Consider the following 17,429-nt stretch of genomic DNA (forward strand, 5'->3'; position numbering starts at 1 on the left):
GTATCGCCGTACTCGGGAGAAAGTGCCTAACAAATCTTGGGGGTCTTTTTCTCCTTTCACCCCTTATGAAAATGTGAAGTTGGGGTCTACACCAGCATGTTAGTGTAAAAAAATATATTTTTTACACTAACATGCTGGTGTTGCCCTATACTTTTCATTTTGACAAGAGGTAAAAGGAAAAAAAGCCCCCCAAAATTTGTAATGCAATTTCTCCCGAGTACGGAGATACCCCATATGTAGGCGTAAAGTGCTCTGGGGGCGCACAACAAGGCCCAGAAGGGAGAGTGCGCCATGTACATTTGAGGTGATTTGCACAGGGGTGGCTGATTGTTACAGCGGTTTTGACAAACGCAAAAAAAACAAAACCCCACATGTGACCCCATTTTGGAAACTTCACCCCTCACGGAATGTAATGAGGGGTGCAGTGATAATTTACCCCCCACTGGTGTCTGACAGATCTTTGGAACAGTGGGCTGTGCAAATTAAAAATGTTGTACAGACCACTGTTCCAAAGATCTGACAGACACCAGTGGGGGTAAATGCTCACTGTACCCCTTGTTACGTTCCTCAAGGGGTCTAGTTTCCAAAATGGTATGCCATGTGTTTTTTTTTTGCTGTCCTGGCACCATAGGGGCTTCCTAAATGCGACAAGCCCCCCGAGCAAAATTTGCTCTCAAAAAGCCAAATATGACTCCTTCTCTTCTGAGCATTGTAGTTCGCTCGTAGTGGACTTCAGGTCAACTTATGAGGTACCTCCATACTCAGAAGAGATGGGGTTTCAGATTTTGGGGGGTATTTTTTGCTATTAACCCTTGCAAAAATGTGAAATTTGGGGGGGAAACACCCATTTTAATGACATTTTTTTTTTTTTTACGTATGCAAAAGTCGTGAAACCCGTGTGGGGTGTTAAGGCTCACTTAATTCCTTGTTACGTTCCTCAAGGGGTCTAGTTTCCAAAATGGTATGCCATGTGGGTATTTTTTTGCTGTCCTGGCACCATAGGGGCTTCCTAAATGCGACATGCCCCCGAGCAAAATTTGCTCTCAAAAAGCCAAATATGACTCCTTCTCTTCTGAGCATTGTAGTTCGCTCGTAGTGCACTTCAGGTCAACTTATGAGGTACCTCCATACTCAGAAGAGATGGGGTTTCAGATTTTGGGTTTTTTTTTTGTTGCTATTAACCCTTGCAAAAATGTGAAATTTGGGGGGGAAACACCCATTTTAATGACATTTTTTTTTTTTTACGTATGCAAAAGTCGTGAAACCCGTGTGGGGTATTAAGGCTCACTTAATTCCTTGTTACGTTCCTCAAGGGGTCTAGTTTCCAAAATGGTATGCCATGTGGGTATTTTTTGCTGTCCTGGCACCATAGGGGCTTCCTAAATGCGACATGCCCCCGAGCAAAATTTGCTCTCAAAAAGCCAAATATGACTCCTTCTCTTCTGAGCATTGTAGTTCGCCTGTAGTGCACTTTAGGTCAACTTATGGGGTACCTCCATACTCAGAAGAGATGGGGTTACAAATTTTGGGGGGTATTTTCTGCTATTAACCCTTGCAAAAATGTGAAATTTGGGGGGAAACACAGATTTTAGTGAAATTTTATTTTATTTTTTTTACATATGCAAAAGTCGTGAAACACATGTGGGGTATTAAGGCTCACTTAAATCCTTGTTACGTTCCTCAAGGGGTCTAGTTTCCAAAATGGTATGCCATGTGTTTTTTTTTCCTGTTCTGGCACCATAGGGGCTTCCTAAATGTGGCATGCCCCCCAAAACCCATTTCAGAATAACGTACTCTCCAAAATCCCCTTGTCACTCCTTCGGTTTTGAGCCCTCTACTGCGCCCACCGAACACTTTACATAGACATATGAGGTATGTGCTTACTCGAGAGAAATTGGGCTACAAATATAAGTATACATTTTCTCCTTTTACCCCTCGTAAAAATTCAAAAATTCGGTCTACAAGAACATGCGAGTGTAAAAAATGAAGATTGTGAATTTTCTCCTTCACTTTCCTGCTATTCCTGTGAAACCCCTAAAGGGTTAAAAGGCTGACCGAATATCATTTTGTATACTTTGGGGGGTGCAGTTTTTATAATGGGGTCATTTGTGGGGTATTTCTAAGATGAAGACCCTTCAAATCCACTTCAAAACTGAACTGGTCCCTGAAAAATAGTGAGTTTGGAAATTTTGTGAAAAATTGGAAAATTGCTGCTGAACTTTGAAGCCCTCTGGTGTCTTCCAAAAGTAAAAACTTGTCAATTTTATGATGCAAACATAAAGTAGACATATTGTATATGTGAAAAAAAAAATTAAAATATTTTTAATATCCATTTTCCTTACAAACATAGAGCTTCAAAGTTAGAAATATGCAAAATTTTCTAATTTTTCCTACAATTTTCACATTTTTCACCAAGAAAGGATGCAAGTTACAAATTTTTTTTACCACTATGTTAAAGTAGAATATGTCACGAAAAAACTATCTCGGAATCAGAATGATAACTAAAAGCATTCCAGAGTTATTAATGTTTAAAGTGACAGTGGTCAGATGTTCAAAAAATGGCCGGGTCCTAAGGTGTAAAATGGCTGGGTCCTTAAGAGGTTAAGGTGGGTCCTTGTTGGAATTTTTGCATACTTTTTTGTATTTTTTTTAAATATTTTTGATGTTTGTATGTTTTTGACTTTTTGTATTTTTTTTATGTTTTTGATGTTTAATAAAGCTTTGTGTACTATGGATTGTCAGTTTTGTAGTTTTTTTTTATTATTGTGTCTGACAGTGCTGAAATTTGTAGGTTATTGAGGCTACAAAAAGTCTGTACTCCGCAGTTGGGAACTACAGTAAAAGAAATATACCATCAGGAGCCAACTTACAAAGTAGCCTGTGCTCCTTTGGAGGAGAGTTAGTTTGCATTCACACCTCGTTTTCACTGTACGGGTGCCGGATCCGGATGGGGGAGGGGAAAACCGGGCGATCCCGTACCCCAGCCGGATGAGCACTGAAATCCATTTACTAATGAGCCGACCTGAGTCAAACGATGACTCCGGTCGGCTCATTTTTGACCCGTATCCGGTTCCCTGACCGGACCTAAAACCGTAGTATACTACTGTTTTAGGACCGGTCAGGAAACCGGATACGGGTCAAAAATGAGCCAAACGGAGTCATCGTTTGACTCAGGTCGGCTCATTAAAGTAAATGGATTTCAGTGCTCGTCTGGCTGAGGTTCCCCTCCCCCAGCCAGATCCGGCACCCGTACAGTGAAAACAATGTGTGAATGCAGCCTTAAACAAGGTACTGTGAGTAACACCTGTGAGGACCCCTTGTGTTCGTGTTGCCAACACCATGACATTGCTGTGGAACAACAAAGCCCATCCTGCCCACAGGTGCCTTATTTCACAGTAGTCGCCACTATGCCGAGTGTTGCATAGACTCAAAACAGTAGCCATGACTGTGTTTGTACGCTACCATGTGACACGTAGCTGAGCTGTGTTGGTAGCCCAGTATAAAAGCATCTAGGACAATGACAAAAGAAAAACATTTTCAGATTGGAGCCATTTCCCGAGAACACACATGACCAGGACAGTGATAGAATATAGGAATCAGTAATTTATGGAAAATCGTAAGATCGTAGAGAACCTGAGACTTGGAGAAAAGTGAAACTTCCTTACATCTTGCCCAGATACAAGTAGAAGAAGAGCCAAGTGAAATAAGGAGAATGGATTTAGTCATTGAATATTGTAATCCTCGAAGAAACTTCATACGTTGTTCCCCAGATTTATAAACGTGTCCTTTGGCAGACGGTAGAAAAACTTTCCAGCTAAATACATAATAGGGTTAAAAGATTTTTCCTATATATACTGAAGGAAAAAAGAAAAGAACCATTATAAATATTGGTAATTGTTTAATTTTTTTTGGCATCTGGCCGCCATCTTGTACTCCAAAATACTATGGAGCAGACCAGGCACTCTATGTGGCTTCATAAATGGTAAAACTGTTACAGATGTGACATTTTACTTCTTAAATACCAGATATGTGTGTCATCGTGGTCACCAGAGTCTACCATCAAAACTATGGTCTTCTGAATATGCAGAGGGTGAAATGCTCTTCTTTCCTGCACTCCTCACTTCAGCAGCACTGCCATGCCCTCTACCTGCCCCCGCACTGATGTCTTCTACTTTACCATGACATTGGTTCAGAGGCAGGATGATTAAAACACCTGGGCAATCTGTGCAGCTCAAGAGTAATGGGAACAGATGATGTACTCCTATAGACAGCAGGCACCCATGAACTGGACTGAAATTACAGCTGTTTCAAGCAGGTGCGCTTCATCAGATTCCACGAAGTGGAATCTGATGAAGCGCACCTGCATGAAACGTCTGTAATTCCAATTCCAGTTCATTCCTTATTCCTTATATTCATTATAAGTATCCAAAAAGTAGAAAAAATGGAGGACGAAAGAAACTTCACTAACCTGATTGGAATTACAGCCCGTTTCACGCAGGTGGACTTCATCAGATTCCACTTTGCCAGCCGTTTCACTTACAGCCGTTTCACGCAGTAAGACAAAAGTTCATGGCACTCACCCTCTGTGTAGAATAAAAGGGAATTCTTTGTTATAAGTATCCAAACAGTAGAAAAACCGCAGGACGATTCAAACAGCAGACACCCATGAACTAGATTGGAATTACAGCCGTTTCACGTGGGTGCGCATCATCAGATTCCACAAAAGTGGAATATGATGAAGCGCACCTGTGTGAAATGGCTGTAATTCTAATCCTGTTCATGGGCGTTTGCAGATTGTATCGTCTTGAGCTTTGGAATTACAGACGTTTCACGCTGTTTGTATTGTTGTGCACTTTGCCTACTTTTTGGATACTTATAATAAAGAATTCCCTTTTATTCTACAAAGGGGGGGGGAGGGGGGGGTGTTATGAACTTTTCTAATGTCTATTAATATGAGAAACATGAGTATAATTGAAATATCGCCAGGCTTTCGGAAGTTATACCGAAAAATACATATACAGTATACACACATACATTGTATATATATATATATATATATATATATATATATATATATATATATTGTATATCACAGGCTGAACTGCCATAGTCCATTTCGGTGTATCTCATTGGTAACGTGTCTGATGCAGTAATGTGGATGCAGTGTAATGATCAGCGCTCTGTCTCTTCTCATTCTACAGTACATCCACAAGTTCCGCACGGCTGTCCTTGTTGTGCAAGTCATTCGCAACCTCATAAAAATTTATAGGTAAGAATTTCCTCATCTCCGAAGGTTTACAGGCTAAAATAATAATTACAGGTAGCAATAAAATAATTATTGTAAGTCATGGTAAAGCGCCATTTATTCAAATGGTTATTCCAGGATTAAGTATAATTCCTGACAATTTATACAACTTCTGGCAAAACTAATATTCAGTAATACCTGGAGTGATCAGCACTACCACCCCCTTATAAGTATTTACAGGATGTCTTTAACATGCATGTCCACAACAGCATTTACAGTCTGCATATTCAGTTCACCTTATATCCTGTATTATACCCCAGAGCTACACTCACTATTCTGCTGGGGAGGTCACTGTGTACATACATTACATTACTTATCCTGTACTGATCCTGAGTTATATCCTGTACTATACTCCAGAGCTACACTCACTATTCTGCTGGTGAGGTCACTGTGTACATACATTACATTACTTATCCTGCACTGATCCTGAGTTATATCCTGCATTATACTCCAGAGCTGTACTCACTATTCTGCTGGTGGGGTCACTGTGTACATACATTACATTACTTATCCTGTACTGATCCTGAGTTATATCCTGTATTATACTCCAGAGCTGTACTCACTATTCTGCTGGTGAGGTCACTGTGTACATACATTACATTACTTATCCTGTACTGATCCTGAGTTATATCCTGTATTATACTCCAGAGCTGTATTCACTATTCTGCTGGTGAGGTCACTGTGTACATACATTACATTACTTATCCTGTACTGATCCTGAGTTATATCCTGTATTATACTCCAGAGCTGTACTCACTATTCTGCTGGTGAGGTCACTGTGTACATATATTACATTACTTATTGTCCTACCCTGGACAGTTCCTGACATGGACAGAGGTGTCAGCAGAGAGCACTATGGTCAGACTGGAAAGAACTACACAACTTCCTCTGGAGCATACAGCAGCTGATAAATACTGGAAAGATTAAGATTTTTAAATAGAAGTAATTTACAAATCTGTTTAACTTTCTGGCACCAGATGATTAAAAAAAAAAAAAAATGTTTTCCACCGTGTTTTACCCCTTTAATCCCTTAACAACCATGGATGTAAATGTACGTCCTGGTGCGGCGGTACTTAGCACACCAGGACATACATTTACGTCCTGTGTATGACCGTGAGCATCGGTCTCGCGTCATGCACGGCACGTTCTGCTGCTAGCAGCCGGGGACCCCCCCGGTAATGGCTGACATCCGCGATCATGTGGATGTCTGCCATTAACCCCTCAGATGCCGTGATCAGTACAGATCACAGCATCTGCGGCAGTGCGCATGTTAAAATAGATGACCGGATTGCCCGCAGCGCTGCTGCGGGGATCCGGTCATCTATAATGGCGGATGGAGATCGCCTCATCTGCCTCTGCCCTTCTCCTGGCATCTCCTGCTCTGGTCTGAGATCGAGCAGACCAGGACAGACGATCACCGATAACACTGATCAGTGCTTTACCGTAAAGTGTATAGTGTGAAAACAAAACCCTCCAAAATGTGGGGGGTTTGCTGTACATTGTATGGTAAATGAGAGATTTCAGTACAAAGTACAATTAGTCATGCAAAAAACAAGCCCTTATATGGGTCTGTAGATGGAAATATAAAAGAGTTATGGATTTTAGAAGGTGAGGAGGAAAAAACGAAAACGCAAAAATAAAATTGCCCTGGTCCTTTAGGTTAAAATGGGCTTGGTCCTTAAGGGGTTAAAACCCCTTTAAGGGTTAACATTGATTTGAAAGGAAGCTACTTTCACTAGATGGCAGTGTAGAGAAGATTTTTTTTTCCTTCTGCAGGAGAGTTACTTGTATACGTTTTTCCCATGATGCATTGCATGGCTTAGAGAACTTCATACAGTAGTTTGTTGGTCTCCTCAAAAAGACACACTTGCCCTGCTGCTGCACGTTACACAGTTTGGTATTTATATTAACTTGTTTCTAGCGCTCAGTAACGTTGCCTTAAAGTGTACCTATCGTTAACAAAATGTTTTATAAAATGTAGACAATACCATTATATGTATATTTGTTATTATTTTTGTCCCTGCAGCTATTGTGGGGGACAAGCAGGGCTCTGTACACTGAGGACAGGCAGGGCTCTGTACACTGAGAACAAGCAGGGCTCTGTACACTGAGGACAAGCAGGGCTCTGTACACTGAGGACAATCAGGGCTCTCTACACTGAGGACAAGCGGGGCTCTGTACACTGAGGACAAGCAGGGCTCTGTACACTGAGGACAAGCAGGGCTCTGTACACTGAGGACAAGCAGGGCTCTGTACACTGAGGACAAGCAGGGCTCTGTACACTGAGGACAAGCAGGGCTCTGTACACTGAGGACAGGCAGGGCTCTGTACACTGAGAACAAGCAGGGCTCTGTACACTGAGGACAAGCAGGGCTCTGTACACTGAGGACAATCAGGGCTCTGTACACTGAGGACAAGCGGGGCTCTGTACACTGAGGACAAGCAGGGCTCTGTACACTGATGATAAGCAGGGCTCTGTACACTGAGGACAAGCAGGGCTCTGTACACTGAGGACAAGCAGGGCTCTGTACACTGAGGACAAGCAGGGCTCTGTACACTGAGGACAATCAGGGCTCTGTACACTGAGGACAAGCAGGGCTCTGTACAGTGAGGAAAAGCAGGGCTCTGTGCACTGAGGACAAGCAGAGCTCTGTACACTGAGGACAAGCAGGGCTCTGTACACTGAGGACAAGCAGGGCTCTGTACACTGAGGACAAGCAGGGTTCTGTGCACCGAGGACAAGCAGGGCTCTGCACACTGAGGACAATCGGGGCTCTGTACAGTGAGGACAAGCGGGGCTCTGTACACTGAGGACAAGCAGGGTTCTGCGCACCGAGGACAAGCAGGGCTCTGTACAGTGAGGACAAGCAGGGCTCTGTGCACTGAGGACAAGCAGGGCTCTGTGCACTGAGGACAGGCAGGGCTCTGTACACTGAGGACAGGCAGGGCTCTGTACAGGCAGGCTTGAGCAATCGAGCCCCTATCTCCCTCATCCATGCAAAGCTATGGCTTTGCAGGGATCAGCATAGGAGATCAGTGTGTGCAGTGTAATAGGTCCCTATGGGAACTATAGCACTGCAAAAAAAAAGTGAAAAAAAAAAAGTTAACAAAGGTCATTTAACCCCTTCCCTAATAAAAGTTTGAATCACCCCCCTTTTCCCATAAAAAAAAAAAAAATACAAAAATAAAAATAAACATATGTGATATCGTCGCGTGCGGAAATGTCCGAACTATAAAAATATTTCATTAATTAAATCGCACGGTCAATGGCGTACGCGCAAATAAATTCCAAAGTCCAAAATAGCGTATTTTTGGTCACTTTTTATATCATGAAAAAATTAATAAAAAGCGATCAAAAAGTCCAATCAATACAAAAATGGTACAGATAAAAACTTCAGAACACGGCGCAAAAAATTAGTCCTCATACCGGCCCGTATGCGGAAAAATAAAAAAAAGTTATAGGGGTCAGAAGATGAGAATTTTTAACATAGAAATTTTCCTGCATGTAGTTATGATTTTTTTCCGAAGTATGACATTATCCAACCTATATAATTAGGGTATCATTTTAACCTTACGGACCTACAGAATAAAGGTCAGGTTTTATTTTTACCGAAAAATGCACTGCGTAGAAATGGAAGCCCCCAAAAGTTACAAAATAAAATTTTTTCTTCAATTTTGTTGCACAATAAATTTTTTTTCCGTTTCGCCATGGATTTTTGGGTAAAATTACTAATGTCACTGCAAAGTAGAATTGATGGCGCAAAAAATAAGCCATAATATGGAATTTTATGTGCAAAATTGAAAGCGTTATGATTTTTAGAAGGTGATGAGGAAAAAATGAAAATGCAAAAACGGAAAAACGCTGAGTCCTTAAAGTGAAAATAGCCTAACGGCTTAAGGACTCTGAAGCAGCGGTAGCACTAGATTGGAAGCTAAAGTAGATTACTAGGCGGAAGTACATAGTAACTGAAATAGGTTTCAGCATAGCAGCCAATCAGAGGAGGCATAGCTCGAAGGGGCGGTAAGGAGTAAAAAGCTGAACCAATGATAAGACAGGAGGTCTCAGATTACCGTAGATTCAATGTATGCACTGAGCTAAAAATGCTTCCAATCTTCTAACACCAGTAAAGAAATAAATAGCTGAAAAATACAAAACTACAATTCCCAGCTTGCTCGGACAGCCAACGGCTGTCCGGGCATGCTGGGAGTTGTAGTTTTGCAACATCTGGAGGTCCACAGTTTGAACACCACTGATTTATGGAACATCTGGAGATCTACAGTCTGGAGACCACCGATCCACAGAACTTCTGGAGATTCACAGTTTGGAGATGACTGACCTATGAAACATCTGAAGGCCCACAATTTAAAGGGGTACTCCGGTGAAAACCTTTTTTCTTTTAAATCAACTGGTGGCAGAAAGTTAAACATATTTGTAAATTACTTCTATTAAAAAATCTTAATCCTTCCAGTACTTATTAGCTGCTGAATGCTACAGAGGAAATTCCTTTCTTTTTGGAACACTGATGACATCACGAGCACAGTCTGTCCATTTTAGCAACCATGCATAGCAGGTGTATGCTAAGGGCAGCATGGTGGCTCAGTGGTTGGCGCTGCTGCCCTGCAGTGCTGGGGACTTGGGTTCAAATCCCACTAAGGACAACAAAAAATAAAGTGTTATTATTATTATTATTATAACGTCAGCAGAGAGAACTGTGCTCGTGATGTCATCAGAGAGCATTCCAAAAAGAAAATAATTTCCTCTGTAGTATTTAGCAGCTGATAAGTACAGGAAGGATTAAGATTTTTTAATAGAAGTAATTTACAAATATGTTTAACTTTCTGCCACCAGTTGATTTAAAAGAAAAAAGGTTTTCACCGGAGTACCCCTTTAACCCCTTTAACCCCTCTTCTGATATAACGCGGGGTTACACAGTAACCCCGCGTCATATCATGGCGGGCCCGGCGTCATAGTGAAGCCGGGACCCGCCTCTAATAGCGCGCAGCGCCGATCGCGGCGCCGCACGCTATTAACCCTTTAGCCGCGCGCTCAGAGCTGAGCCGCGCGGCTAAAAGTGAAAGTGAAAGTTCCCGACTAGCTCAGTCGGGCTGTTCGGGATAGCCGCGGCTAATCGCGGCATCCCGAACAGCTGACAGGACAGCGGGAGGGCCCCTTCCTGCCTCCTCGCTGTCCGATCGCCAAATGACTGCTCAGTGCCTGAGATCCAGGCATGAGCAGTCATGCGGCAGAATCGTTGATCACTGGTTTCTTATGAGAAACCAGTGATCAATGTAAAAGATCAGTGTGTGCAGTGTTATAGGTCCCTATGGGATAATAATGATCAGTGTGTGCAGTGTTATAGGTCCCTATGGGACCTATAACACTGCAAAAAAAAAGTGAAAAAAAAAAGTGAATAAATATCATTTAACTCCTCCCCTATTAAAAGTTTGAATCACCCCCCTTTTCCAATTAAAAAAAAAACACAGTGTAAATAAAAATAAAAATAAACATATGTGGTATCACCGCGTGCGGAAATGTCCGAATTATAAAAATATATCATTAATTAAACCGCTCGGTCAATGGCGTGCGCGCAAAAAAATTCCAAAGTCCAAAATAGTGCATTTTTGGTCACTTTTTATATCATTTAAAAATGAATAAAAAGTGATCAATAAGTCCTATCAATGCAAAAATGGTACCGTTAAAAACTTCAGATCACGGCGCAAAAAATGAGCCCTCATACCGCCCCATACACGGAAAAATAAAAAGTTATAGGGGTCAGAAGATGACAATTTTAAACGTATTAATTTTCCTGCATGTAGTTATGATTTTTTCCAGAAGTCCGACAAAATCAAACCTATATAAGTAGGGTATCATTTTAATCGTATGGACCTACAGAATACATATCAGGTGTCATTTTTACCGAAAAATGTACTACGTAGAAACGGAAGCCCCTAAAAGTTACAAAACAGCGTTTTTTTTTCAATTTTGTCGCACAATGATTTTTTTTCCCGCTTCACCATAGATTTTTGGGCAAAATGACTGATTTCATTACAAAGTTGAATTGGTGGCGCAAAAAATAAGCCATCATATGGATTTTTAGGTGTAAATTTGAAAGAGTTATGATTTTTTAAAGGCAAGGAGCAAAAAACGAAAATGCAAAAACGGAAAAACCTCCGGTCCTTAAGGGGTTAAAGACCACTGACTTACTTATAATTTTTAAGGTCACAGCTGGACTGTTGTTTAAATTGAGTTGCTGATTTGCAACATCTGGAGGTCCACAGTTTGGAGACCACTTACATATGGAACTTCTAGGGGGTCCACAGTTTGGAGACCACTGACCTTTGCAACATCTGGAGGTCCACAGTTTGGAGACCACTGACCTATGGAACATCTGGAGGTCCACAGTTTGGAGACCACTGACCTATGAAACATCTGGCAGTCCACAGTTTGGAGACCACTGACCTATGGAACATCTGGAGGTCCACAGTTTGGAGACCACTGACCTATGGAACATGGGAAGATCCACAGTTTGGAGACCACTGACCTATGGAACATCTGGCGGTCCACAGTTTGGAGACCACTGACCTATGGAACATCTGGAGGTCCACAGTTTGGAGACCACTGACCTATGGAACATGTGAAGATCCACAGTTTGGAGACCACTGACCACTCACTTACATATAATTTTTCAGGTCATTGCTGGATCGTCCCTTGACTTCATTTTACCATAACAACAACAAAAAAAAGAAGTAAATAAGAAGCAAAGTCCTAACTTCTCTTTAAAAGTCTTGAGATGTTTCCATAAAAGCCATACTGCATGTTCGGAGCCCTGGAAATTAATTTCTAACACCTTCTCCTTCATATATTAAATTCTACATGGGAAAAACATATGGATTTATTAAAACGCTTTTGCTCTCCCCCCCCCCCCCCCCAATAAAACAAAAATGTTGAACCCCCGAAAGCTGCTGTTATAGCATCTCCTAAGGTTAAACAAAGGAGCCACGCTCATAGTGAAGAAAGCCTTACGAGGGTTTACGAGAGAGATTTGACTTTATGTTATAGACAGGTTACAAAGTGAAGGAAATTGAAAGATTTATACATTCCGCGCAGTGTCCCTGGGGTGGAATCCGGCCTCACATATGTGCTTTATGTTGACTTTCTTGGAACGTCTCGCAGATGATGATAACATGAATTGTAAGACGCAGCAGGATGAAGTCGATAATTTGTTGTCTGAAGATGCGAGATTTTACACTCCGGCTCTGCACAGTCTCAAAGTCGATATCAGCGCTCCGTCTTAACACATCTATTTTAAAGCAGCCATGGAGATGTAGAAAGGATGTGTAAAACCTTCCAGAAAGGCCCAGAAGGGGAACAGAATCAGCAACGAAACCTGTTACTGGAAACACGATGAGGCTTGTGTACTTTTCATCCACATTCTGTTATAGGCTAAGGTTTTATGGCAAAATAACTCCTTTTTATGGTGCAGGAGGGAATGTATGGTTCCTAGAGACACCTGTATCATAGAGACAGCTGCTCTGAGGCCTACGGAGAAGGGAACACAGCCCAGAAGACCCCCCCTTTATCCCAGTGCAGGCTCCTCTTCTCCATGGGTGCCGACTGCTGAGGTATTAGCAAGAAAGTAAAAGCAGAACTGGCTTAAATGGGTATTCCCTATTGAGTTTAAGAGTGCATTGAGTCTGAAAGCCGGGTAACAATGACCAGAGGTGGTTGGGAAGGCAAAAAGTTTGGAAAGGGATTTATGGAAAAAGCATAGGTCACGGTTCTACGCTGTGTATGCAACTTATCGATGGGGTTTGCCATAAATGTTACAGATGGGATTACCCCTGTTTAAGTGACCCCCTGGTTCAAAGTCAAACATTTCAGTATACATGCAGACTGTATAGTTCAAGGACCACTCTATTTCAACGCTATATTACTCTCCCAGCATAAGAATACTGAGGGTGAATGGCTACCCTTCTCACCCCTTTTTACCCGGTGCTCCATTTTCCCGATAGGACACCATCTCTGGATCCCCTGCTCCCCAGTGGGACCAGCCAAATCACACATGCTCTGTGTGTGGACTGGAAGTCACATTCTTAAAGTAAATCTATGAGACCCATTGAACATCTCATAGACTGGCAAGGTTACTTCCGGTCCACCATACATCATTTATGCGTCAGCAATGTGGCGGGGACCGGAGTTGGCATCATATTGTGAAAACAATGTGTCTGGTAAGAGAGGACTGCAGGGCAGCCATTTACCCTTATGTGTGAGGGGAAATGTAGCATTGCCCTGAAGTGTCACCAAATTTACAGTGCATGGTGCCTTCCTTTTCGATCTTGCTCCCAAGGGCTGTCTTATTTCCAGTTGCCAATGGCATTTAGATTCTCGGCCTACCCTATGCACAGTATTTTTCGATAGTCTAACTCACTCGCCCCTGCTTTTGGATGACCGGCACTAATATCAGAGAACCATGGCAACGAGAGCAAACAGTATGTAGTGAAATCTTTACTTTATACTGGAAGATTGATTTAGGAACAGGCTTAAGTTCTCAATTACAATGGTCAATGGTTCCACTCTCTCCCCGGACCCACAAGTCCACTGCCTTGGGGTCACCTATGATTCTGTGCTGTATTTCAAATAAAACATCCAGACCCTCACCATATCCCGCTGTCTCCACCTCAAAAACCTTTCTTGAATCCACCTTTTTCTTACCTTTGACTCTACTAAATTACTGGTACATGCCCTCATCGTCTCTCATGTGGACTACTGCAACATCCTCCTCTGTGGTCTTCCATCAAACTCTATTGCTCCCCTCAAATCCATCCTCAACTCTGCAGCCTGACTAATCCACCTCTCTCCTCGCTCCTCCTCTGCTTCTTCTCCCTGCTGATCCCTTCACTGGCTACTTGTCAACCAAAAAATTCAGTTTAAACTGTTCACTCTGACATACACAACCATCCACACCCTGTCCCCTCCATACATCTCTGTCCTGATCTCCTGATATCACCCCTCGCATAATCACTGATCCGCTAAAGACGTCGGCCTGTGCCCCCACCTTGTTTGCCCCTCATACAACCATATCCAAGACTTCTCCTGCAGTAAACAAGGAACAGTAATAGATTCCCAAACAAAACAGGACTTCTCTCGGGGCGCTGAACTCCGAAATTCCAGATGTATAATGAGAAATGTATTTAGTAGAAAGGTGCATTGCATACAATCGAGCTCGGTCTGGGCTAGAAACGTTCAATTGTATACGTTGCACCTTTCTACAAAATACATTTCTCATTATACAACTGGAATTTCGGAGTTCAGCGCTCCGAGAGAAGTCCTGTTTTGTTTGGGAATCTATTACCGTTCCTTGCTTACTACATCTTTTACCGGTGACCATTTCTTGGAACGCCAGAGGGACCAGGAATATTCCACTAGTCGTTATCTCACCCCCCTTTACTTTGGTGAATTTTAGTAGTGATGTCTAAAGAATGTAACCAGACCCCTTATTAGTCCCTTATCTCAAACACCATAAATAAACTACAGATACAAGGAGCATTGTACTCCCAGACTGTCATTAGAAATGCAGTAGAGATGAAACTTCAGAAATTGGCCTATTTTGATTATACGCAAAATGGCTGACATCATGCTATTATGCTATGAAACATATTAAACATAGGGATTCATTTTTGGGGTGTCACAAAATGCATGACAAGAATAAAACAGGCGCACTCACCATCTGCTTTTCCAACACTTCAGACATAAAAATCACAGTATGGGGCGATTCTATCCCTCTGTTTGTTAGGGACTGCCATGGTGGCTCCAGTATAAGGGGGACTGTATTTTATAGGACCTTCACCCCCTATCATTATTGCATTACACACTCATGGCCGATGCTCCTCTTTTTGTTGTCCTCAGAGATTATGCAGCCTCAAGAACAGATCCCATTTCCTTCATCGAGTACGCTGGTTTTGAGGCCGAGACTGAAAACCTTCTGTTTGATCGTTCCCTCTTCAAGGCTAAAATGGAGGTAAGGTGCTAAAGAATATTTTACAGCTACAGGTGGCCAAATTGTTGTTACCTAGTGTCCGAGGGGAAACCATGTCATCCTACAAAGCGTCATGGAGACCCCAATGTTTTAGCTACTAAAAGGGAGGTCCGGAGTAGGGGACCTGATACTTCAGCCCCATGTGCCCTAATCGGACATATGGACAGAGGGTTTCCATATGGGGAAGTATTGTAGTGACTTAACAAAAGTGTTTGCAGATGTTGCTATACAGATGGCTTAATAATGGCGCAGTATTCAACCCCAAATCATGTTGCAACCTCTATACACATCCAGATCTGCATTCAGAATTCTGCAATCTTTATTACTGAGAGACATCTCTCCATCAGTTCATCCGGGCACCTATAAATGTAGCAGACTCAGGCTCTGTCGCATTGTGGTTAAAGGGGTACTCCGGTGGAAAACCTTTTTTTTTTAAATGAACTGGTGCCAGAAAGTTCAACAGATTTGTAAATTACTTTTATTAAAAAATCTTAATCTTTCCAGTACTTTTTAGGGTCTGTAGGGTCTGTTCTTTTCGGAACACAGTGCTCTCTGCTGACATCATGACCACAGTGCTCTCTGCTGACATCTCTGTCCATTTTAGGAACTGTCCAGAGCAGCATATGTTTGCTATGGGGATGTTCTCCTACTCTAGACAGTTCTTAAAATGGACAGAGATGTCAGCAGAGAGCACTGTGGTCATGATGTCAGTAGAGAGCACTGTGTTCCAAAAAGAAAACCATTTCCTCTGTAGTATTCAGCAGCTAATAAGTACTGGAAGGATTAAGATTTTTTTAGTAGAAGTAAGTTATAAATCTGTTTAACTTTCTGGCACCAGCTGATTTAAAAAAGAAAAATTTTTTTCACGGGAGTACCCCTTTAACCCCTTAATGACGAAGGACGTATATTTACGTCCTCCGCCGGCTCCCGCGATATGCCGCGGGGTCACGCGGTATCCCCGCGTCATATCGGGTCAGTCCCGGCGGCCATCAATGGCCGGGACCTGCGGCTAATACAGGACATCACCGATCGCGGTGATGCGCTGTATTAACCCTTCAGATGCGGCGATCAAAGCTGACCGCCGCGTCTGAAGTGAAAGTGAAAGTATCCCTCAGTCGGGCTGTTCGGGACCGCCGCTGTGAAATTGCGGCGTCCCGAACAGCTGACAGGACACCGGGAGGGCCCTTACCTGCCTCCTCGGTGTCCGATCGACGAATGACTGCTCCGTGCCTGAGATACAGGCAGGAGTAGTCAAGCACCGATGACACTGATCACAGGCGTGTTAATACTCAAGCATAGGAGATCAGTGTGTGCAGTGTTATAGGTCCCTATGGGACCTATAACACTGCAAAAAAAAAAAAAAGTAATAAAAAGTGTTAATAAAGATCATTTAACCCCTTCCCTAACAAAAGTTTGAATCACCCCATAAAAAAAATAAAACAGTGTAAATAAAAATAAACATATGTGGTATCGCCGCTTGCGTAAATGTCCGAGCTATAAAAATATATCATTCAGATGACTTCTACTTATATCATTAATTATACCGCACGGTCAATGGCCTACACGTAAAAAAATCCAAAAAAGCGGATTTTTGGTCACTTTTTATACCATAAAAAAATTTATAAAAAGTGATCAAAAAGTCCGATCAAAACAAAAATAGCACCGATAAAAACTTCAGATCACAGTGCAAAAAATGAGCCCTCATACCGCCCTGTACGTGGAAAAATAAAAAAGTTACAGGGGTCAGAAGATGACATTTTTAAACGTATACATTTTCCTGCATGTAGTTATGATTTTTCCAGAAGTATGACAAAATTAAACCTATATAAGTAGGGTATCATTTTAACCATATGGACCTACAGAATAATGATAAGGTGTCATTTTTACCAAAGCCCCTAAAATTTACAAAATGGTGTTTTTTTTGTTCGATTTGGATTTTTTTTCCGTTTCGCTGTGGATTTTTGGGTAAAATGACCAATGTCACTGCAAAGTAGAATTGGTGACGCAAAAAATAAGCCATAATATGGATTTTGAGGTGGAAAATTTAAAGGGTTATGATTTTTAAAAGGTGAGGAGGAAAAAACGAA

The 17,429-nt window shown here is 42.1% G+C and overlaps 1 protein-coding gene across 5 annotated transcripts in view; it reads left to right on the plus strand.

Annotated features, from left to right (window-relative positions):
• Positions 1 to 17,429, plus strand: part of LOC130358323 (cyclic nucleotide-binding domain-containing protein 2-like) — a 290,442-nt gene that overhangs the window by 15,826 nt on the left and 257,187 nt on the right. For 4 of the 5 annotated variants that reach the window (XM_056561431.1, XM_056561432.1, XM_056561430.1 and 1 more), the window contains exons 3-4: positions 5,202 to 5,269; positions 15,213 to 15,324. In XM_056561431.1, coding sequence (XP_056417406.1) covers positions 5,202 to 5,269; positions 15,213 to 15,324 — 180 coding nt within the window. The remainder of the gene's footprint in view (positions 1 to 5,201; positions 5,270 to 15,212; positions 15,325 to 17,429) is intronic. The other variant, XM_056561429.1, reaches the window with a different exon arrangement.

This window comes from Hyla sarda, chromosome 2, assembly GCF_029499605.1.
Source record: "Hyla sarda isolate aHylSar1 chromosome 2, aHylSar1.hap1, whole genome shotgun sequence".
Classification (NCBI taxonomy): Eukaryota; Metazoa; Chordata; class Amphibia; order Anura; family Hylidae; genus Hyla; species Hyla sarda.